The 24,722-nt window shown below is 33.3% G+C and overlaps 1 protein-coding gene across 8 annotated transcripts in view; it reads left to right on the plus strand.

The window, feature by feature from the left end:
* Window positions 1-24,722, plus strand: part of GULP1 (GULP PTB domain containing engulfment adaptor 1) — a 266,852-nt gene that overhangs the window by 206,926 nt on the left and 35,204 nt on the right. For all 8 annotated transcript variants that reach the window (XM_079924619.1, XM_079924612.1, XM_079924615.1 and 5 more), the window contains 3 exons: window positions 5,044-5,115; window positions 10,990-11,088; window positions 15,964-16,101. In XM_079924619.1, the coding sequence (XP_079780745.1) occupies window positions 5,044-5,115; window positions 10,990-11,088; window positions 15,964-16,101 (309 nt within the window). The remainder of the gene's footprint in view (window positions 1-5,043; window positions 5,116-10,989; window positions 11,089-15,963; window positions 16,102-24,722) is intronic.

A 24,722-nucleotide genomic window follows, 5' to 3' on the forward strand; every position in this document is an offset into this window, starting at 1 on the left:
CATCAAGTTGTGTGTGTAACAATAGTCCACTTATTTTTATTGCTGAGTAGTGTTCCATGGTATGGATGTACCACAGTTTGTTTAACCATCCACCCACTGAAGTATATTTGGGTTGTTTCTGACATTTGACTAATACAAATAGATCCATTGTGAACATCAATGCAAAAATATTTACAGGAATATAAGTGTTCATCTATCTGGGATAAACACCAAAAAGTACAGTTGCTGTACCTTAGGATAAGTGCATATTTAGTCTTCAGAGAAACTACCAAAACTATTTTCCAGTGTAGCTGTAACATTTTACATTCCCACCAACAGCAGCATCCTATAATTTTATTTGCTAATCTGATAACCCTGATTACTAATATTAAGGATCTAACTTCCTTGATTCTCCTTGCCCTTTCACCGAATATTTAACTTATTTCTGTTGGCAGCATTCTTCTCTTTCATCTCCCTCTGCAGCATGGCAGCTACCTGGGGACCCGTGGTTCTGGCACTCCTCAGTCCTTCCACTGAGACCTCAGTGCCAGGGTCTCCCTAATCCACACCTTTTACCCAGAATTCTCCTTCCCCAAGCTCTACTTTGTATACCCAGCTGTTGAGTCTGCTACTCTAACTGACACATCAAAGGAATTTAGACTCAATATGTTTGAGTAGCTTTCATTTCTTCCTTTCATTCAGGTCGCTATTAAAATGTCACCCTTTTAGAGAGGACTTTCCTGATCACTCGATCTTAAATATTACACTCTGCTCAATTTATGTTATTATTTGTGTTATTTTTACTTATGCCATCTAAGATATATTAGAAATATGTTTGTGATCTAGACATGAACATAGAAATATATAGATACATACATACATGCGCACATACACAGGTATGCTCCCTGGGATATAAACTACACTAGAACAGGGACATTTTCCCCCTGCTATATACCCAGCACTTAGTAAATGCTTGACTCATAGTAAATACTCTCTTTTTTTTTTTTAAGGAATAAATGAGTATGTGCAACTTTAACTTGTTATCACTTGGGGACTTAATTCAATTTTTATTTAATCAAAGTTATCCATGTCCATTTTAAACAAATATTTCCCCAAGGCTTATAATGAAAAAGCAAAATGTTCCTCAGCTCTTTTCCCAAGTGTCACTCACTGAAGTAACCATTTTCAACTCTTGTTATTTTCTTCTTTATTTCTGGATAACCTGCTACACTGCTGTGCCTTGATTTGTCATATATGTCATGGTTAACACCCTCTGTCACTGCCCCACCCCCTTGATTCCTGGGTTCCATTTCTTCCTCTGCTTTGTTTTACACACTTCCCTCTTTTCCTATGAAGAGCTGGGGCATGGGAGTTTAAACTTTTAGTCCCTTTCATATCTCAGTATGTATTTTTTCTCTCCTTGTAATCTGTAAACTTGGCTCTAAATCTTTTTTTTCCTTAGAATATGAAGTTATTTTTCTATTTTTCTACACCAGTCATTAGCTAAGGAATATTGTGATATGGGGCAAAGCAAAAAAACTTCCAGGTGTCTCCAGCTGTCTGTACTGGCAAAGTGACCTCATTGCCCAAAGGAAATCCTTTGAAGGTCTTGTGTGTGAGCCATTACCAGCAAAGCATGGGGAAGCTGGAGGATGGATCCCAGCACTGATAAAGAAGATCCAAGGAGAGTTGAGCAGGCACTAACAATATCCACTGAATTCTAGTGTCTTCCCCAAACAATCATTAAATTAAGAGGTGACAATCCCTCATAATTATAAAGCATTTTGCGGTTTACAGGGTGTTTTTGTTTTTGTTTTTTTTCTTATCTCTTACTGCAGTTGATCTTCAGAGCAATTTTGTAAGGAGAGAAGAACAATATTATTATCCTTATTTTTCAAGACTCAAATAAGGCAGAGACTAAGTGACCTTTCAGTATCTTCAGATTCTAAGCCTAGAGTTTATTCCAGCATGCTGTGTCATATTCAAGGGTCTTATAAATATTTTATATAGACATGGAATGCACACAAATGTGAACTATTTAATCTAAGTATCATGACTTTTATAACTTAAAAATACAGGAACTATTATAAGGAATAATCTGCTTTTCGGTTTTAAAATTATTTCCATTCAGTTCATCCAACATTACATAGAAAAAAAGGGTTAAGCGGCAAGCTTCATATTGGAAGTCTTTAAAGCTTAGTTCCCACAATCACTCAAGGCTTCTCCCTGTGTTTCATTACTCAGATGGTTTAATTAAAGCCAATGTGAAAGAAACATATTAAAATGTTCCTGGAGCACTGCAAGAGGTTGATTCATTTAGAATGTACTTGGAGTTCTTCCATAATTTTCCCATATGGGCCTATTTACGTATAACCACTATGACTCATGACATTACTGCCGAAGTATGAATATTTTCCATAAATATTTCTAGCAACTCTTACAGTCTGTTATCAACACATCAGACGCTTCCTTCTTATAGTTCAGTAATCCCTTAGCAGTATCGTCTGCTTTTACCTTCCTGTTTTGCTAACACTAGACCACCACTAATGGGGAATCTCTCAGTGATAATTTCAGAGATGTTGAGAAGAGTTTACCCCATGGATTTACTCAGAACTAAATAGCTTCTACTGTGTTCGCTCCCCTCCTGTCACTTGAACCCTTTACTCTTTCTGCACGATCTAAAACAGTGCTTTTCAAATCTGGTGGCACGTTAAAATCACCTGGGGAGCTTTAAAATGCACAGATGCCCTGGCTCCGCCCCAGCTAATTAAATCAGAGTCCCAGGCACTGGTCTAAGTTTAAAGCTCCCAAGTTATTGTATCATGAAGCCAAAGTTGAATACACTGTCCGGAAACAGAAGAAATGTGATGGGTCCATTGGTGTCAGGAATCGATTTGGCTGTCTCACATATCTTAGTAGCAGGTTTTCAGTTCCTTTTTAGCCGAGAATTTCTCCATTAATTTTGGTCTTTTTTTTGCAGATCTGGTCAACCAATTTGAGGTCACAGAGGGATAAACCTAGTGCCTAATGATATTACATCTAGACCAAGTTGCAGTTGTTTGGCATAGTTTGAATATATTAGAAAAAGAAACTGTTGTACCTTGTAGAATCTGAAAACTGAAATTTAATGCTTCTGAGCTTCACGTTCTCTCCATGAGCTCATTAGAAACAGGATCAGCAGTTATATCCTATATATATATATATATTTTTTTTTTCCGGTATGCAGGCCTCTCACTGTTGTGGCCTCTCCCGTTGCGGAGCACAGGCTCCAGACACGCAGGCTTAGCAGCCATGGCTCACGGGCCCAGCCGCCCCGCGGCATGTGGGATCTTCCCGGACCGAGGCACGAACCCGTGTCCCCTGCATCGGCAGGCGAACTCTCAACCACTGCGCCACCAGGGAAGCCCCTCTCCTATATTTTCAGCTCACCTTTTCTATCTACCTTCTACTGTTCTCCTCAGCTGTTACTATTTTCTAAGTCTGTTCCTTAGATTTTAGTACAAGAAATCACTTGTGATGGTTTTAGAAATAGAATTCCCTAGCCCTACTTATTAAATTGAGAAATCTTCATTGTTATGTTTTAACCTAGGTAAATGTTTTAGCCTAGGTAATGTTTTAACATTGTTATGTTTTAACCTAGGTAATTCTCATACAGGTAATACACAGAGCCCATTTTGAAAAACAAAACTCTCATTTCTTTAGTTGTTATTGTTAGTTTTTTCAAGAATGAAAGAGAGGGATAAATTGGGAGATTGGGATTGACATATATATATGTCAGTATAGATAATACTGCTGTATATAAAATAGATAACTAATAAGAACCTGCTGTATAGCACAGGGAACTCTACTCAATACTCTGTAATGGTCTATATGGGAAAAGAATCTAAAAAAGAAAAAGTGGATATATGTATGTGTATAACTGATTCAATTTGCTGTACACCTAAAACTAACACAGCTATAGTTGTGTTACTAGCTGACTGTAAATCAACTATACTCCAATAAAATTTTTTTTAAAAAGAATGAAAGAAGGAATTAAATGTGATTTTAAAAGATACCCTGACATTACTATTTTGCTCCCTTTTATTCTGTGAGTTAACACATGAAAAATGTTCTACTTAATTATTTGATGTAAAGTATACACACATACATACTCATGCATATGTCTATTTATATAAGAAGTGATGAATTCTTATCCCACCCTGGTGTTATGATGATTGATAGTATGAGACAAGAAAAAAAGTCTTTGGAAAATTATATATACCTAATGAATTTAATGATTATTTGCTATTTATATAGAAATAATCTGTAGAATAAAATATCCACATGTCAATTCTAATTGGTCTTGAACATTTCATGATATTGGACTTCTGTTTAAGAGGTATTATATCTTTCCAGGATAGAGATTTTATTACAATGTCGTAATTATTATGAAACTTTTTCTTTTTTGGGGGGATAGGTCAGGTTTTAACTAAAAACCTCCAGGGATATTTTAACTATTAGTAAAATTGTAGAGCTTTTTTTAAAAATTTTTTGAATGTACTTTAGCTTATGGCTTTGATGAATGTTGTATACTGGGTATTAAAAAAGTATGTATTTTAAAATTTTACATGCTGTACAAGTGTGCTAATTGGAAAACAAAGAAAGATGTTGATTTGACATTATAAACTGTATTAAACCACATTAATATCTCAAAATATACTATTGACAACATAAAAATCATATGCTTTAAATTTTCAGATAATTTTTAATTGTAATTGTATTTTAAATTTGAGTTCAACTTTATTTCTCTGGGCCCAATGAAATGTCTTTAATTTTCTTTCCAGTACAAATCTTCAAGTAAAGTATTTAGGAAAAGTATGTTTTAAAAAAACCTTGAATAATAGGAATTGTATATGATTAAGTAATGTATTTATATTTTCATATAAAATAATATAAATTAGTAACTTCTATTTAGGATTTGGACTTGAATTACTATCACATCTTTCTATTATTCCATGATATATTTCAACATGACTTACTGACATATGATAAAGTAAAGCCTGTCTCACAAGTGACCATTTTCAGTTTCTTGGCAGCACAGAAGTGGAGCAGCCCAAAGGAACAGAAGTTGTGAGAGATGCTGTAAGGAAGCTAAAGGTAGGGAAAGCCCTCCAGATAAGTGTCTAGTGTATTGAATTTATCTTCAGTCATCAGTAGACTGGTGAAAATTCAAAGCATGAATAGCTCTGTGGCAGATATGGCTTCACCCTGGTAAAAATGGTCTGTTGAATGAATATCTCTAGATCAAGGAAACATATTTAGTAATAACTATGTACACACGATTATTTTTCTGTGTGTGGACCACTCTTTGTATTTTTCTAAGGTATAATTTTTCATACTCAACAAAAAAAATGTAATGGCAATATTTTATGTGTTGACATTCCGTAGCCTGCCTTTACTTTGCAATGTGGACTTGTGCCCTAACTCAGACTAATAATGGCAGAACAACTGTCTCTAAAAGTTAGAATATCATATTCACCAGTTGAAAGTATAGAATTAGACTTAATTACAAAGCAGCATTTTGCTGTTGCACTATATGTTAAAGACGTCCTAAAGGACAAATCCACTAGGATCTGGCCATATCTATGAGCAGACCTGGGGAACTGGTGAGAGTAAGAGCAGAAAAGGACACTAAGCAACTCCACATACTAAGAATCAGCAAGTTTCCTGAGAAAATCTTATGTAAGCTGCTATGCATCCTTCGCATGTTTTTCTAATTGCATCCCATCCCAAAAGACATCCTTCCCTCTGAGATACTAAGATTTGAAAAACTCCTTCAACAGAATTCTCATGTTTGTCTCATTAAGAAAATTTAAGGGCTTCCCTGGTGGTGCAGTGGTTGAGAGTCCGCCTGCCAATGCAGGGGACACGGGTTCGTGCCCCGGTCTGGGAAGATCCCACATGCCGCGGAGTGGCTGGGCCTGTGAGCCATGGCCGCTGAGCCTGCGCGTCCGGAGCCTGTGCTCTGCAGCAGGAGAGGCCACAACAGTGAGAGGTCCGCGTACCGCAAAAAAAAAAAAAAGAAAAAAAGAAAATTTAACATAGCACTATTTTGTTAACATACTTTATTGTTATTCTCTATGGTTGTTCTCAAAATTTTTTTTAGAAACAACCCTTCTCTGACTTTATTTAGAGTTCATCCAATTATTCCATAGGAGAGGCAAAATCATAGACATTAAAAAGTATTACTTTGCTTTGAGAATGTCATATCAGGTGGAATCTACTGAGTGTTTAAATTGAGAAAAAAATTGAAGTGAGTTGGCTTGGTTTCTGGGTAAAGAAATAAAAGGTAATATTTTAATCCATTTATTTTACCTGACTTTTCTTAATTTTTTTGTATTTTAAAATATTTTATGTATTTTATATTTTACTTATTTTTAAAGATATATGCTAAAAGGTCCTAAGATGATCTCACTCCCATTTGGAGAAAAAGGGGACCAGCCAACCATTTCTTTTAACTACTCATTAGGCAGTAATTTATACTTGTGCTTGTTTGGCAAATACTTTTAAGCACTAATAGAGAATTTTAAAAGTCTTACAATTTATGGACAACATTTAGAATAAGATTCTATTTAAATGTTCAGAACGTTGCACACTCTGGGTATGAATCCAACTTCACTGCAATCAGGATGTTTTATAAAAGAATGATGATATTTACACTTAATGTTTCTTTATACCTAGGAGGTTCTTTATTCAGTGAACCCAAATCCAAACCCAAAAAGATTCAATTACATAATGACTAGGTAACAAACAGATATTTGAGATGAAATGCTTTCTAAAAAATGGCTAGTTTTTAATGTATTTTTGTGAAACTTTATTTTCAGTTCTTATGTAGTTTCCTATTTGGAAATGTACTCTGTTAATAAAGGAATGTGGTTTACAATAAGATAAAAATCATGAAGTATAGTTTAAAAATTTATACTCAGTTGATAATAGCTTTTGTCTTTCAAGTATCTTCCCGAATACTTAATCTAATAAGCAATCTTTACTCTATTGATTGTAAAAATTTTGTAGATAAGGAAAGTATATCTAAGGGTAATGATTCATGAACTAATGAAAATAAATAAAACAATGTTTTTTATTTACTTCTAAATTTTTTTGTTTGTTTCTTTGTATCAAAGGGCAGATGCTACAACTCAAGAGTATACAAGAATATTTACATTTATTTTAAGAACTTAGACCCTGGCTCCTGTTTAATTCTGTTGTCATGTAGAGATGACCAGAAGATGGTGCTATAGCTCTACTAAAAAATAAAAATAAAAAAAAAAAGAAATTTGCTTATTAACCCTGTTTTGTGTACACATCCCCCATTTTAATTTCCTGCGTACTTTTCTTAAACATATGTATTCTGATTACTTTTTTATCCACTATAGTTCAGTATTATATTTGCCACATAAGGTAACATTTCATTTCTATTTAATAATTTTTCAAAAGTTTGCAATATTAATATATTGGCTTCTGACATTAAAGAATTCAAAATTTATGACTAATACAAGATGATAGAAAACTTACAAGATTTTCAATAATGTATTTTTTTATGCTTCTGTGTTTAATGATGCCTAATAATTTTTCAAGAAAAATTTTAAAACTTTGATTTATTTTATTGGGTACTATTTTTCTGTCATTTTGTGGAGAATTTATAGTTCATAAAGTTTTCTTAAATATTATAATTTTTATAAGTGTTTACTTTCAGAAATTCTATATCAAAACAGCATATTTTCTATTTCTCAATCATGTTCAACAATTTCTATCTCTTAATCATGTTTTAGTCTACAATTTAAGAAAATTCCAAATTTTTCAAAAAGTGATAATTAAAAAACCCTTTTGACTTCTAGATATTTAATATCATTGTTATTGTAAGGAATTTTATTTTTAATAAGGATTTATTTAGTTTTAATACAACTAGTACAAATGTCAGAGGGCTCAATATATTTCATCAACAATCTGCTTGTGATATTTACATGTGGATGAATATTGGTATGTAGACCCAAAACTTCTTGATTTCTCTGGGAGATAACCAGGGAGCAGCATTCCTGGACCCCAATTTTAGAGGACAGACCCCTCACCCCAGCAGAGCTAACAAAATTACATGAAGCTACCTCAAGCTATGTGGCCTTGGAAATTACTGAAAAGTTCTGTTAAATATAGGCCCAGCAGTTTCTCTACTTGACCTCACTCTCTCTGGGTAGCATAACACTCTGTTTTTGTCTTCATAACCAGTTATTTAATTAATGAAATACTTAAAGATTATTTTAATTATAAACGTACATACATAGCTGGTATCCCTGTAAGAGTTATCAGGAAAATGTTTAATTAAATCAACAATTTATAAGAATCACAAAAAGAATTTGAATTAATTCATTAATTTTTATTGCCTAATGTATATTCCATTAATAATATAGTTAGATTTCACTTTTTAAGTCCTTTGAGAAATGGATAGAAATTGTGTGATGATGATATTGAAACTCAGTTGTGCTCCCTTTAAAATTTCTTTAGCTGTTCTACTTGCAAGTGGCATATATTTAACTAAGTACTTTATTTATTTCAAGTAATACTTTATCCTTCCCCATCATTTTGTGGTGATAAAGGCTTGTTTTTGTTTATTCATTTGTTGCATCCAGATATCCTCCAGAATTCCTAGGCTTTACCCCCTTTGAATATTCTTATTAGATTATTATATTCAAGTTTTACTGGTAGATCACTCTATCTAGATGACCAAGAAATAAATTTACTGAAGCAAAAATGGAAAAAAATTTGCAGAAAGGCTTTTCAAGAATTAACATTTAAGTAGTAAATAGGGAGAGAAAAGAATACAATGTGAGCATGAATGTGTCTCCAAAATGTAAATTAGATGTATTGTGGAACACAGTTGAGAGGTCTACGAGTAGGAAAAGAGACCTAGAGAAATCATGCAAACTGTAGATAGAATACAGTCATCTTAAACTAAAAAAAAACCAAAACAAAAAACAAGCAGGAATGAGAATATTAAACTTTGTTTAAAATATTATAGATTTAACAAATATAACCTTAGGCTTAAATGTTTTGCAACATTTGTGCAACAGTCAAGGCCAATAACCAGTATCAACCTTGATAAACATGAAAATAGAACTGGAAGGTTTTTTTTCTCTAATTCAGAAAATGTGCTGGGCAAAAGAAAACAGTTATTAGTAGATAGCAAAACTAGGTTCTAGGCCTGATTGCTACAGATCCATTTTATGACCAAGGTAACTGACTTCTCTGAGACTTACTTTTCTCATCTTTGAAATGGGAGGATGGGATTGGATGATCTCTGAACCTTCTTGGAGCACAATTATTTCATCTTGATATGAAGCAGAAGAAAAGGTTTCACAAGCCATAGATCAGACATTTTATGTTTATTTTTCTTTTTCTTTGTCTCGTTCTCTTGTTTCCCCTCTCTCCCTCTCTCCCTCCTTGCTCCTCTCTTTGTTTATTCTACTTGTAGCCACTACTTCCTCCCCTTTTTCATTTTTTCCTTTTTTTTTCTGGCAGAAAAGACATAACAGATAAGTTTAACATTAGTGGTTGTTTTGTGACGGACTTTTTGGAAACTAAAAAAGGTCACAGGAAAGGTTGTGTCCAGATGTGGAAAAGGCTTCATGAGCTATTGCTCATTGTCTGTTTCTGGAAAAGAGCAGCACCCAGGAAGCCAGCTTAGACTGCTTCTGCGGCCAGCCATGGGATTGGCTTTGTTCAGACGTGTTCACATAGATGGAAAGCAGCTGATTTATTTTGTCAGCCTCCATATGTGAAAACCCCCAAATTGCTTTGATTATACCAATACAGGAAGAAGATTATGAAGGGAAGAGAAACAAATTAATCCACTTTCTTTGGGAGAGAGCTGGGATAGTTTTTAAAGGTCTGCGCTGAAGCAAAACAAGTTTCTTAAAGACAAAAAAGAAAATTCTCTGGCATGAATTAGTCACATTTATGTGCAGAATGTAAGACTGCTGAATACCGAGAAAAAAGCTGCCTGTATTTATAGAACAGGACAGATAGCAAACTAAAAAATTATACCACCCAAAATGAAATAAAGCAAATGGAACCCTTCTCCCGTAACCCCCTCCCTGGATATCAAGGCAGACATTTCAAGGCATTCTTATATGCATTAATTATGTTATTCTCCATGGCAGTGCAAAATCATGAAAAGAGAAAGAGGCCTTTAAACACTCTCTGCTCTGGGACTGAACTATACCATGTGTATTCACATTAGAAAGAAATACACAATGCATATAAATATGACACACAAAAGAGGACTGAAACCCCATCTTGCCTTACAGATACTCTGTTTTGAATCGAGTTAGGGTGATCCATATGCTAACAAAATGTTATACTAGGAAATAACTTCTTGAACCCCTACAAGAGGGGTAATAAATACAATTTTTTTCAATCGTTCTCTTCTATTTCTTGAGAAGAAAGGGGGGGGAGGGAGGAGAGAAGGAAAGTAGGGAGAGAATAGCATTGCCAGTTAAAGCCAGGACATTTCAATACTTCTAGGCTGAGTCTAGTTCTGAGTGCGTTTTTTTGTTTTTGTTTTTTTTTTTTTTTTGCGGTACACGGGCCTCTCACTGTTGTGGCCTATCCCGTTGGGGAGCACATGCTCCGGACGCACAGGCTTAGTGGCCATGGCTCACGGGCCCAGCCGCTCCGCGTCATGTGGGATCTTCCCGGACCAGGGCACGAACTCGTGTCCCCTGCATCGGCAGGTGGACCCTTAACCACTGCGCCACCAGGGAAGTCCGTTCTGAGTGTTTTATCTGGGATAATTACTTCACTCCTTAGCTTCAGTTTGATTTCTAAATATTTGGGGGCCGTGTGGAGTTTATAAAAATACTTTATAATGGGCAATAATTTATTTAATGAAATTTCAACACTGAATATGAGCTCCAAATATATGTGTTCATTTTCTATAGAAACAGAATTACAGTTTTGTGAATAAATTTTCATTTGTAGTTTGCAAGACATATCAAGAAATCTGAAGGTCAGAAAATTCCTAAAGTTGAGTTGCAAATATCAATTTATGGAGTAAAAATTCTAGAACCCAAAACAAAGGTAAGGCTCATTTTTAAACATCAGAAGCACTCTACTCTTGAATTAATTGCAATTACGCTCCTATTTTAATGAGTATTTTAAAATGTTTTACCAGTTGAAACTGTTGAGTTCTCAGTTAACTACAATTTAAAACTCTATAGGATTTATAGGGGAAGAAACAACATTTGGAATTGCTTTCTGAGTGGTTTGTTCTGCAGCCTATGTTTGGGATATAAAAATTTATACTAAAAGTGTATTCAACGGTATTTGGTCTTGTATTTAGGAATTTTTCTTCATAAGCTTGAATGAGATGCATGTAAGTGTGGTTCACTGAGTATGAAAGAAGACAAAAGCTGTATGCTGTTTATTAAAATGTCCTGGACCGACTGGTATTGCCTGTAGACATAATCAGTGTGTATTAGTTTACTAAGGCTGCCATAATAAAATACCACAGTCCTGGTGGCTCAAACAATAGAAATTTATTTCTCACAGTTCTGGAGGCTGGAAATCTGAGATTAAGCTGACAGCAGCAGGCTTGGTTTCCTCCGAGTCTTCTCTCCTTGGCTTGCAAATGGCTGCCTTCTTGCTGCCTCTTCACGTGGTTGTCTGTGCACGCATACTCCTGTCTCTTTGTATGTCTTATTTCCTCTTCTAAGGACACCAGTCAGATTGGATGAGGGTTGACTCTAATGACCTTATTTTAACTTAATCACCTCTTTCAAGCCTTATCTCCAAACCCAGTCACATTCTAAGGTACGGGGAGTTAAGGCTTCAACATATAAATTTGGGGGGGACATAATTCAGCCCATAACACAGTGTAAACTTAAGGTTCTTGTATTTGAGAGCTTTCCCCCCTACAGATCCAATGGAAAAAAATTGGAAAATATAATCTATTCTAGATTCACATTTATTAATATGTACTTACTGTGGATGTAATTGTTTTCACCTAAATTGCATCAAAAATAACTGAGACATTTGCAAAAATAAGTCCCACATACTATCTTAGCCTACAGAATCAGAATTGCCATGGAAATTTTGCATTTATAATATGTTTTAGGACAACTGGACAATGGCATGGATGCACCCACAGTTATTGTTCAATTCCAAAATAAAGAACAATTGCATTCTTTCAAACCTCTCAAGCCAAGAATCTAAGACCTCCCTCAACTGTTCTAATTTCCTCCTATTCTCCACACTCAATATTAAATAAAAACAAAGAATTGGAGACCACTTTTGTTATGGTTATCCCAAAGTAACTATTGCTGAGGTGGCTGAAAGCAGACAAAAGAAGTGATGAAAGGATAGTGGGAGGTCTGGTCTATTCAAGCTCATGTATATATATATACGGTTTGCTGGGAAACAAGGCAGTTGAAATTATGGCTGAGATTAACTCATTAGGCAGATGGTAGTTACAAAAGAACAGTAGGCTAAGGAAGCAGTAAGTTATAGAGTGACAATGTAGTCAAAAATGTAGCAACCAAAGTGTAGTCTTATATGCAATTAAAAAGAAAAACAATCCTAGTACTGTATTTCCTTTTTTAAACTAAGTGGATATATAGTGGCAAATGTCCAGGTAGAACAAGTCATTTGTAGGCCATGTTCCTGTTTATTTCTTCTAAACCATATAGATCCCTTTTGGAATGTATGTGTGTGTAATTAATTCAATCTTTTACATGAATTTTAGGACTTTTCAAAGCACACCTTGAAATATGTAAGGCTGATAATACACTTTATGTATCATCTACATGTGTTCTTGTTCGTTTTGATTCAAGTCTACCCATAATATACCCTAAGCTATAAAAATTTCACCAATACCATAATCTATAAATTATAATCTACTAAACCATTCTCCTATTATTGAACATTAGAATGCTTCAAATTGTTCATTAATTAATAACAAAATTTAAGTATTTAGAAAATACCAATATGATTAAATGCATTATATAAAGAGAACGTCATTAGTGTTTAGAATCAACAGTTTAATAATGGCATATCTTTACAAATCACAAAATATAGAGACTTAAGGATACTGCAAGATGACTAACACTGATTTAGTATGTGGGGTGTGTGTGTGCGTGTGTGTATTTAAAAAGACACAAAGAAGCAGATCATGGGAAATGCATATGTAGCAAATGTTAACCGTTTGTGATTCTGGCGCCCACATAATAAGACTCCCATAATAATGAGTTTTCTGTTTTCAACCTGTCAACTGTATCATTATGTTCCCTAAAGTTTTACTGTCAAATCTCTATGCCTCTCCCAACCTAAACCCCACTTACAAAACATCAGTGAGTTGGGATTCAACTCTGTGATTAGCCAACTGACTTTTGTTCATGGTATTTCTTACCCAAATCAGTAACACCAATGCTTTTCTTCCCTGTCCCAAAGTCTCAATTTCCTATATCTAATAGCTAATTTTAAAGAGACCCAATTTAATTTTTTCCCAAAAAAGTAAGTTTTCCAAACTTTTAACCAGAAAGAAACATCTCTATTTTCATCCCTGCCAGACTTGAAGAGTGATCTTGGAGTTTTAAAATCTTTGAAATGTCTTATAAATTCTATTATATTACATATGGATAGACAGCAACTGACCCTTTACTCATATATCACATGTGAATATAGAGTGTCTGACTCTTTACCTATTATAGAATATACCATTTTTTGAATCCATAAAAACATATAGGTAATCTAAAAAAGGGATTACCAGCTCTTCTGGGCATTAGTGCCCCTAGGAGGCTCCTGAGAATGCCACTTGCTGGAGACCACCCAGGCCTTTCAGATTCAGAATCTATAGAACAAGACTTAGTATCTATAATATAAAAAACAAGAAAACCTCCCCAGGTGGCTCTGATACAGCCTGTTCACAGATCACAGATATGCATTTAGGAACCACTATTTGAGGAGATGTGAGTGAATCAGAAATAATCTATCATATATTTTATTTTGGGTATAAGCTGTAATTTAGGAAAAAAAATAATTAAATATGATGGTCCTAAGATAAATTTATTTATAGTAAAACATGTTTGCTATACATTTATATAGTAAATATATTTATATATTTAAAAATTTATTCTTAACCAAATGGACTTGATAGAAAATAGACCATTTTTCTATACCATTTGGATGGATGAAAATGGAAGTGAAAAGCAATCTCAGTTGACTCCAATATCTTTCTTCCTGTGTCTTTTCACCTTTTGCTTTTCTCACTTTTCCTCCAAATGGAGATTTTGCATTACTGGAAAAAGGTGGTATAGGTGAATTGGGGATTTACTTATGTTTTGTTCCAACTCCAATAATATATCGTCAGTGTTAAAGGATAATTGTGTTCTCACTGTGCTTAATTGTATTCCTGAGTCTCTTTATCCTGTCTCACCAGAAATCAGTACTATATCATAAAGATGTATCACAACAACAAAAATTCACAAAAGTAATAAAATTATAAGTTTCAGCATCCTGGTCTTCTTTTGTAGAAAGATACCTCTTGCCAGTCTAGACAAAACTTAAGATGATTCCCAACTGTCATAACCAAAGGCTTTCTGTGATCACATTGGTTGGTGAGTGAATGAGGAACTGCAAAGGTTTCACCACCAGCTGTGTAAATGATCTGTTTTCATGTTAAATACTTGTAATTTCTCCTATAAATGGAAAAAAATGAATCATTTTTCTATATTGTATAGCAGTGATGTGTCCTTTTTATGTTTAACATGATTATACAGTTAGTAAACTGGCACAGACTTGCTGTCAGTATTTGGGAGCTACAGTACAGCTGAAGGCCATCGTTTGACTGTATTAATAATAAAACAAAGATATGCCAGTGAGAAAAAGACTGGTCAATCAGGCAAAGTGTAGGAGAAGGATAGTCTCAGACAAACGTGGTCAGTGTCCATCTCAGCACTAACCACAAGAGAGGAAAGATGACTTCATCAGAAGCCTTAGTAAGTTGTTTACAATCATACAGTATACAGCTTCATTTTAATTTTCATGCTTGCAAACAACCCTTTGATGACTTACCATTTGTTTTGTATGCAGTCAAGAATGCAGGCTGTAGACAAATTCTCTTAGCATTTATTTGTTTAACTTGTTATATGTACTCATTTTCCGTCTGAAGGGCAGTATTGTGAATCAGAGTGATAAGAGAAAATCTCAGCAAGCTGGCACGTCAAACCCTGAACTTGGAAGGATGTAGTGACAGATGCTATAGTTGCAGTATATGATGTGTGTGTGTGTGTGTGTGTGTGTGTGTGTGTGTGTGTGTATGCAGTATTTATCTTTCTACTGATTAACAAGGTTGATTCAGCAATTTAGAAGCTGGATGTCTAGATCTTCTTCATTCATTGCTCCAATGGAAAACATTACAGAAGTTGCAAGGATGATTTCCTTAGACAGAAGAGTTTCAAGAGTGTATGAGTTACCATGAAGACATGTAATATGTAGTATGTTTCATATGAAATTGTGTACAAATGAAGTTATGTTTTAAACTGTAATGTTAGTAGCAGTAAGATAAAATGAAAAGTATTCTGGTTAAAAAGGGTTCTGCTAATTCTGTAACCTTGTGGAAGCATCTTAATCTCTCTAGACCTCAATATCCTCCTAACTAAAATTGCACAATTTAAAGTAATGGTCTCTGAATCCCCTGTAGCTTAGGAAGCCCATGAACCTCTGATCCTCTTTTCCCTTCTGTTTTTCTAAGTGCTATTGAAATGACTATCTTAGTTTAATCCTGACTCAGGAGGTTTATCTCATTACGTGTTTGTTTAAGTTTGAAGTGTATGTAATTATAAAATCAAGGAATGACAGATGATGTTTCATAAGTTGTATGTTATTAGCACAGCTGGTATAGCAGAAAATGGAAAAAAAAATCTCTTCAACTATGTTTATTTTCATCTGTGTTCACAGGAAGTTCAACACAATTGCCAGCTTCACAGAATATCATTTTGTGCAGATGATAAAACTGACAAGAGGATATTCACTTTCATATGCAAAGATTCTGAGTCAAATAAACATTTGTGCTATGTATTTGACAGTGAAAAGTGTGTAAGTATGCCAGATGTTTTAGGGTGGTTTGTTCTGCTCTACAAGCCAGGAATTATCTTGTTTCTGACATTAGTAAAGTATTTGGAAATGAATAAGGTCTGCAAATACTTAACTACACTAATAGATTCATCCTGTCATGAGAATATGCTTCAGGATTTCATCCTTAACTAAATTCTCATGTTCATGGGCACAAGCTTTCATGCAAATTTCTTTTCTTAGAATGTCATGCTTATGTTATACATTTGTCTTATAATCACTTGATTTATTTGAAATTTTAAACTCAAATACAATTTAGTAATATGCATATAATGCAAAAGAGTAATTGCGACCAAAGTATTGATTTTTTTTTTTCTGGAATGTGATGGATCTGATGAAAATAAATATTTTAAACTCCAGGAAATGAAATGTGTATGGCTTCTCACAAAAGTCTCCAATACTTTGAAAATCTGGTTCTTGATTTTCATTATTCAGAAAACTTAATATAATGAAAGGTGGTAGAATTGTATGGGCGTGTGTTTGTGCCTGTGTATGAGCTTGAGAATGTAATCTAAAGTTCTTAGCAAGTAAGAACAATTAGAGAATTCCAAAGTTAAGTTCACTAACAGTTCTTTAATCATCTGGAATCTTAAGGAAAACCCAATGTCTTGACTACAAGCATAAGCTAATGCTAATCATAACCTAGTCCGAGGTCCTGTTATAAAACATAAGATGTGAATTCCAAGCACACATTGTAGCCTTTGATAGCTTTAATTGAGGAAGAACATCTAACCTCAACAACATGATTGCCTTAGACAGAAAGAAACTTAATTTGTTTATTTGCTCATTTTTAATACTGTCAAAAATAGCAGGGACTAATATTATCACTATTATATAATTTATTTCTCTGGTTTCAGTACATGAGCTTCTTAAAAACAAATACTTTTATTTGTCCATGTAACTCTTGCGTCAGGTGAACAATAGATGCTCAATGAATTTTTTCCTTAAAGAAAAGACTATGTGGACAAATTTACAAAAGATACAGCAAGTTATTATCTGTATCTTTTAAACTGTAGTTCTTTAAACAGGCAAACTAATGTGCTAAGCTACTCCGCATCATAACATGTTTTGAGAATTTGATGAATATTATGAAACATCTCATCAGAAAAATATGCTTATCCATATAAGACAATATTATGTGAACAATATGGCATTTTATATGAAATTAAAAAGTTGTTTTTGAAATGTATCCTATTGAATGAATGCATTATATTTAATGTCCCAAATGCTTCTTAACCATAATTGCTTGCAAGTGTTTTCTCTGTGATTGAGAAGATTAAGGTTGATACTTATTGAATATCTTCTATGTGTAAGATATTATAACCTTTTACCACTTATGACAAACAGTAAATTCAGTTGCCCTTCTTTCTTGTCTTACACATGGGAATAAACTTCCTTGGGGTCCTTTGAAATATTCATAACCCAAGTCCATTATAAATACTAGTCTTCTTATAACCTTATGTCACATGTTTTATCTTTCTTTGATTTCCAAATTTATTACATGATTATTTAAAATATAAGCTTGCTAGAATTCCCATGAACTTTTATTGATTTCAAAGTATAAACTCTGTTACTCCCTGATCATAATTGTTTGTAACTGATTTCCAGAATTTCAGTTCCTTGACCCATTATTCCTCTCTGGATATACCATATTAGCTTTCTTTTTTCTTGAAGGTTGAAAATATTTTCTTGAAGCCTACAGCAGTGGCTCACAACCATTAGTGTGCATAATGGAGGACCCTTTACAATACAGCTCATTGGTTCCCACTACAAAAAATAAGTTCATATTGATTCGTGCTGGAGCTCAGGAAATCTACATTTAACAAGTCCACCAAGTGATTCTGCTGCAGGTAGATGGAAGTCTGAGCTTTGAAAAGCAAGGATCCAAGATATCTCTCCAACTATAAGTTGGCATCACTTTCATTAGCTTAAAGAGGACATGTTTCCTCAAAGTTTCATTATATCATTTTCACCTCAAAGTTTTATTTGCTCTAATTATAACAATGTCTATATTCATAAAATTGATTTTATATGTATGCAGAATTTTGAAATGCCATCCTCTCTAACTCTCATTTCCTAGTTATTGAAAATTAAAACAGGAAAATAAATTATGGCCCGATTAACACAACTCTTCCTCTTACTTTAAGAAACCAAAGCTTGAGAAGTTGAGTGACTTTCCCAAAGTTACAAAGCTAGGAGATAACAGAATCAGGATTGAGATTTAATACCTTGAATTGCCATTGTAACATCTATCCAGTCATGCTATCTTACTCCCAAACTGTGACCTGTTCCAGGGGCCTTGTCTTATATATTCATTATATTTTATCCTTTCAGTACTTCCATGAAATTGTTGAGAGTTTGAAAGATAGATGAAACCCCTCTTAGCATGCCATGAGACTGGAGTTCACTACTTTGTTAACATGTTGTGTTAGTGAGTCTCCTTCCATGGTGACAATGAGGATAATGTGGGGAGCTAGAGTACCCAGCCCTGCTAAGCAGTAATGAAGAGAGGCCAAGTAAGGAAGCTAAGCTTCTATCCCCACCAGGCAGTAATGAGGCAATGCTCTCCCATTCCCATTCCCCTACTGGAACCGTGTCAGAGAGAGCCACCCAAACACAAAGTTTAAATAATTTCCAGCGTCTCATAACATAATATCTAAAATATCCAGGGTTCACTTGAAAATAACTCATCATATCAAGAATTGGAACATAAACTAAATGAAAAAAAGATGACCAATAGATCTCAACACTGAGATGAGAGAGATATTAGTTACCAGACAAAATTTTTGTCTGGTAACTGGCAACAAAACCAGCCAACATAAAAATAATAAAATAAACCATTACAATCACACTTGAAACAAAAAATAGAAAGTATTATCAAAGAAATAGAAAATCAAAGCAAAGAAATTGAAGATATAAAGAAAACCCATCTGAGAATATTAGAGCTGAAAAATACGATAGTCAAATAAAAAACGCAATATATGGGCTCAGAAGGGAGAGGACAGAAGAAAGAATCAGCAACCTAGAAGATCAAAAAATAGAAAATGCCCAATCTGAATAACACAGAGATAATAAGCATACACATATGTATGCACACACCCATGTGCACACAGGCATACACACAAAACAATACAAAAGCAAAAAACAAAACAGAACTTCAGGGACCTGTGGCACTATAACAAAATGTCTAACATTCATGTGTCATCAGAGTCCTGGAAAGAGAGAGAGAAAAAGGTAGCCTTGAAAAAAACACATGAAGAAATAATAGTTGCAAACTTCCCAAATTTGGCAAAAGACATAAACCTATAGATTCAAGAAACTGAATGAACTCCAAACAGGGTAAACCCAACTAATTCCACACCAAGTCACATCATACATAATCAAACTTCTGAAAACTAAAGACAGAAAAACCTTGAAAGCAGCAAGAGATAAACTAGTCCTTACCTATAGCAGAAACATCAATTCAAATGACAGTGTATTCCTTATTAGAAACCATGAAGGTGAGAAGGAAGTAGCACAGTATTTTTTTGAGTGCAAAAAAAAAAAAAAAAAGGAGTGCTGTCAAACCAGAATTTTATATCCAGAAAAAAACATATACTTCAGAAATTAAAGAGAAATCAAAAATTTATCAAACGAAGGAAAACTAAGATTATTTGTCACTCCCAGATCTACCCTAAGTGAATGGCTAAAGGAAGTTCTCTAAACAATAAAAGAAGGCATCTTGGAACATGAGGAAGGAAAAAAGAACAGGATAAGCAAGCATATGGTAAATCTTTAGTTTTCTAAATTATGATTGACAGTAGAAGCAAAAAATACTTTCTGATATGATTCTAAATGAATATATAGAAAATATGTAAGGCAATTATATTATAAACAGGGAAAGTTGAAGGGATGTAAAGGGAGGTAAGGTTTCTACACCTCTCTTGAACTGGAAAAATGACAGCATTAGTAGACTGTGATAAGTTGTATAAATATAATGTGGATTCCAGAGCAACCACTAAAAAAGTTATGAAATGGGATACATTTTAAAATACTATGGGTAAATCAAAATTTTATTATAAAAATGTTTTAAAAACCCATAGAAATTCAGTAAAGAAAAAAAACAGAAAGAGAAAAAATAGAAATAACAGAAAAGAAAAAAATTAAATGGAAATTTAACCTCTAATATATCAAAAATAACATTAAATGTAAGTGGTCTAAGTATACTAATTAAAAGAGATTGCTAGAGTAGATTTAAAAAAACCCAGATATATGTTGTCTTCAAGAAACTTGCTGCAAGTATAATGATACAGGTGATATAAGAAGGTTAAAAATAAAATGATGATAAAAGATGTATCATGCAAAAATTATTCTAAGAAAGCACAAGTAAGTGTATTAATATCAGATAAAGTACACTTCAAAGTAAAGAAAATTATCAGAGACAAAGAAGGACGTTATTTAATGATAAAAGGGTCATACCACCAAGAAGAATAACAATCCTAAATTTACACGATCATATCACAGAGCTGCAAAATAAATGAAACAAAAACTGATAGAACTGAAAAGAAATATGGGGTAAATAGACAAATACACAATTATAGTTGGAGCTTTCACCACCACTTTTCTTAAAATTAATAGAACAGCTAGACAGGAAATCATCAAGAATATAGAACTCAACAACATCAGCAACCAATGGAATCTAATTAGCAACTAAAGAGAACTTCATTCAATAACAACAGAATGCATATTGTTTTCCAGTGCCAAAGGAACATGTACCAAAATAGACCATATCCTGGGCTACAAAGCAAACCTCAAAAGTTTAAAAGTGTTGAAATGATAAAGCATGGGTTCTCTGACAACAAAGAAATCGACCTAAAAATTAATAACAGAAAGATAACAGGAAAGTCTTCAAAAACTTGGAAGTTTTGTTTTTCCATATGTCAAAAAGGACATCACATTTGTAAACATTCCATATGTTAAAGAGGAATCTTTAAGAAGAAAAACTTTAAATGTGTGAACTATATAGAAATGAAATAGAACATATCAGCATTTATGTGACTCAGCTAAAACAGTTTTGAGAGAGAAATTTTAACAACTAAGTTAAAATATTTGAAAGCAGAAAGTTTCAAATTAATAATCTAAGCTCCCAGCTCAAGCACTTATCAAATTAAAGTAGGCAAAAGGAAGAAAATAAGAAAGATAAGAGAAGAAAATTAATGAAGTTGAAAACAAAAACAATAGAGAAAATCAGTGAAACAAAGAGCTGTTTTTTTAAAAGATCATAAAAGTAACAAAATTTCAGTTAAGATTGGCAAAGTAAAAGAAAAAAAAAAGACACAAGTTACCAATATCTGGCATGAAACAGGGATTTCACTGAAGACCCTCCAGGTATCAAAAAATAATAAGAGGGTGCTATAATCAACTACCACATACCACCCAATATTAGATAATTTGAATAGCCCTGTAACTATAAAGGAAATTGAATTTATAATTTCACACTTATTAAAAGAGAAATCTCCAGTCCTAGATAGTTTCACTGGAACAATCCATAAAATGCTTAAAGAGGAGTTAACATTGTTCAACACAAGCTATTCCAGAAAATAGAAGAGGTGAGAGAATCCCCCAAATTCATTTTATGAAACTATTATTTTCCAGACACCAAAACCAAGTAAAGATAGTGCAAAAAAAGGAAACTACAGACCAATATCCCTCAAAAATATAGATGCAAAAATTTCTAACACAATATCAGATATAATTCAGCAATATATAAAAGAATTCTACACCAAGACCAAGTAGAGCTTGTTCCTGGGATGTAAGTTTTATTCAACACAAAAAATCCAACAATATAATTAACCATATTAACAGGCTAAAGAAGAAAAGTATATGATCCTATCAATGTTTTAAAAAATATTTGAAAATAATCAATTCCCGTTCATGGTTAAAAAATCTCAGAAAAATAGGAAAAGAAGGAAACTTCTTTAACTTAGTAGGATTGGGGATTTTTTTTTTTTTTTGCTATCTGTCTCATATATAACCAAAATGTTTTTATTCTAAACAGCCAGTGAAAAACCATTAGAGTGTGTCATTTCTGTCATAGATTTGTGGATATGATTTTAGATGAATTTTAATAGCTTATATTACATGTTTATGGCAATAAATAATTATTTTCTAATATAGAACATTGTGTTTCTTGCAAAGTTAATATGATTAATATTTAATATTATTATTGGTAAAATGAATATAACTGGTATAACTGAATTTAATATATAATGAGGAATTTTAGACTTACAGGTTGCTCCCATAATCAAACTTTAGTATTATTATCCTTAAAGCATATGTAAATATATACATATATGTAAATATATATAAAAGCCATAACCTCCAGAATGATAAACAACTTATAGTTGTTACCTCCATGAAGACTAGAGGGGACCAAGATTAAAGTTAAAGAGCTAAAGGAAACTTTAAATTTATCTGTAATGGTCAAAGACTTTAACGTGGATTATACATATATTCAGGGAATTAAAGGAAAAGAAGGTAGTAATAAGTAAACATGAAAATTTCAGCATAGAAATATCAAATATAAAAAATAATTAAATGGTTAGGTAGAATAGCTGAAAAGAAAAAAAATAAGCTTAACATCAGATTTAGGATGGCAGAAAAAATGGTCAGTAATCTGGAAGATAGATGAGAGAAATTATCCAATCAAACAAACAGAGAATATAAATAATAATAATAGTATTGAATAACAGAGACATAATCACCTGTGGAAAAGATAGAGTTCTAACATATGTGAAACAAAAATCACAAGAAGACAGGAGAGAGAAGGTAAGAAAGAAAAAAAGTACTGTCTGAAGAATTCCCAAATGTGGTGAAAATTGTCAATTTACAGATTTGAGAAACATGACAAACTTCAAGCTGAATAAATTATAAAGAAAACTACCTGTAATTATATCACAGGCTATCTATAAGAGAGTTGGAGAGAGAAAGAGAGAGCAAGAGAATGATTGAGGGAATGAATGGATCTTGAAATCATCCAGAAAATTTTTAAAAAGACATATCTTTACATACAGATAAAAAAGTAGTATGAATGTCAGTTGACTTTTCGTTAGTATCAGTAGAGGCCAGAGGAGAATATAACAATACCTTTAACATGCATAAAGTAAAGAGATGTCATAACAGAATTTTACACCCATTGAAGACTCAAAATTTAAGTCAAAATATTTTGAGATAAATGAAACTGGAGTGATTTATTGCTAGCAGAACTGTGCTTCAAGATATGCTAAAGGAAGTTCTTTAACCCAAAGGGAAATGACACAAACAGGAAATTCAAATGTGCAAAAAAGGATAAAGAAAAAAAAGCACTGGAAAAATTGTGACTAAATATCCATTCTTTAAAACAGAACTGGTTAAAGCAAAAATTGTAGCCTTGTATCATGATGTTAACAAATGACAGTAAAAGCACAAAGGATGTATACTATTGGACTTAATAGACTTACACTATTTCAAGGGTGTTATTATTTATGTGAAATGATACCATATTAACTCTAAGTGGACTCTGGTAACTTAAGGATGCGTATTGTAATCACTAGAGCAATCCACTAAAAGCAATTCAAATGCGTATAGCTAAAAGCCTATAGAGGAAATGTAATGGAAAATAATTTTTTTAATGAAATTTAAAGAAGGCAGGGAAAGAACAGCAACATAAAAGCAGGTGGACCAAATAGAAAATAAAAAACAACATAAATGTAAAAATATACCAATCAAAGGCTGAGATTATCAGGCAGCAATTTTAAAACTGTCCAACTGTTTGGTCTCTAGAAAACACACACTTTAAATATAAAGACAAATATAGGTAAAAAACAAAAGATTGAAAAAACATATGCCATGCAAGCAATAAGTGTGAGAAAGTTGGTGTGGCTATACTCATATCAAAAAGGTGAGTCCAAGGCAAGGAATATTACCAGACATTGAGATAAAGCCCACAAAGATTAAAGGACCACTGTGTTTCATTTAATAACACTGATTTTTAAGAAATGAAGGAGAAAATCTAACAATTACAGGAAGATAAAGACAAATTGACACCCACAGTCATAGATGTTACTGCCATTCTCAGCAATTGACAGAGGAAATAGAAAAACATAAACTTACAAAAAATGAAAAAATAATATCCACCACTTTGATCTAATTGACATGTTAGATTATCCCAAGCAACAAGAGTATAGTTTCTTTTTTTTTAAATTTAATTTTATTTATTTTTTTATACAGCAGGTTCTTATTAGTCACCAGTTTTATACACATCAGTGTATACATGTCAATCCCAATCACCCAATTCAGCACACCACCATCCCCACCCCCCAGCGGCTTTCCCCCCTTGGTGTCCATACTTTTGTTCTCTACATCTGTGTCTCAACTTCTGCCCTATAAACCGGTTCATCTGTACCATTTTTCTAGGTTCCACATACATGCATTAATATACGATATTTGTTTTTCTCTTTCTGACTTACTTCACTCTGTATGACAGTCTCTAAGTCCATCCACGTCTCAACAAATGACTCAATTTCATTCCTTTTTATGGCTGAGTAATATTCCATTGTATATATGTA

The sequence above is a fragment of the Stenella coeruleoalba genome (genome assembly GCF_951394435.1).
Source record: "Stenella coeruleoalba genome assembly, chromosome: 6".
NCBI lineage: Eukaryota > Metazoa > Chordata > Mammalia > Artiodactyla > Delphinidae > Stenella > Stenella coeruleoalba.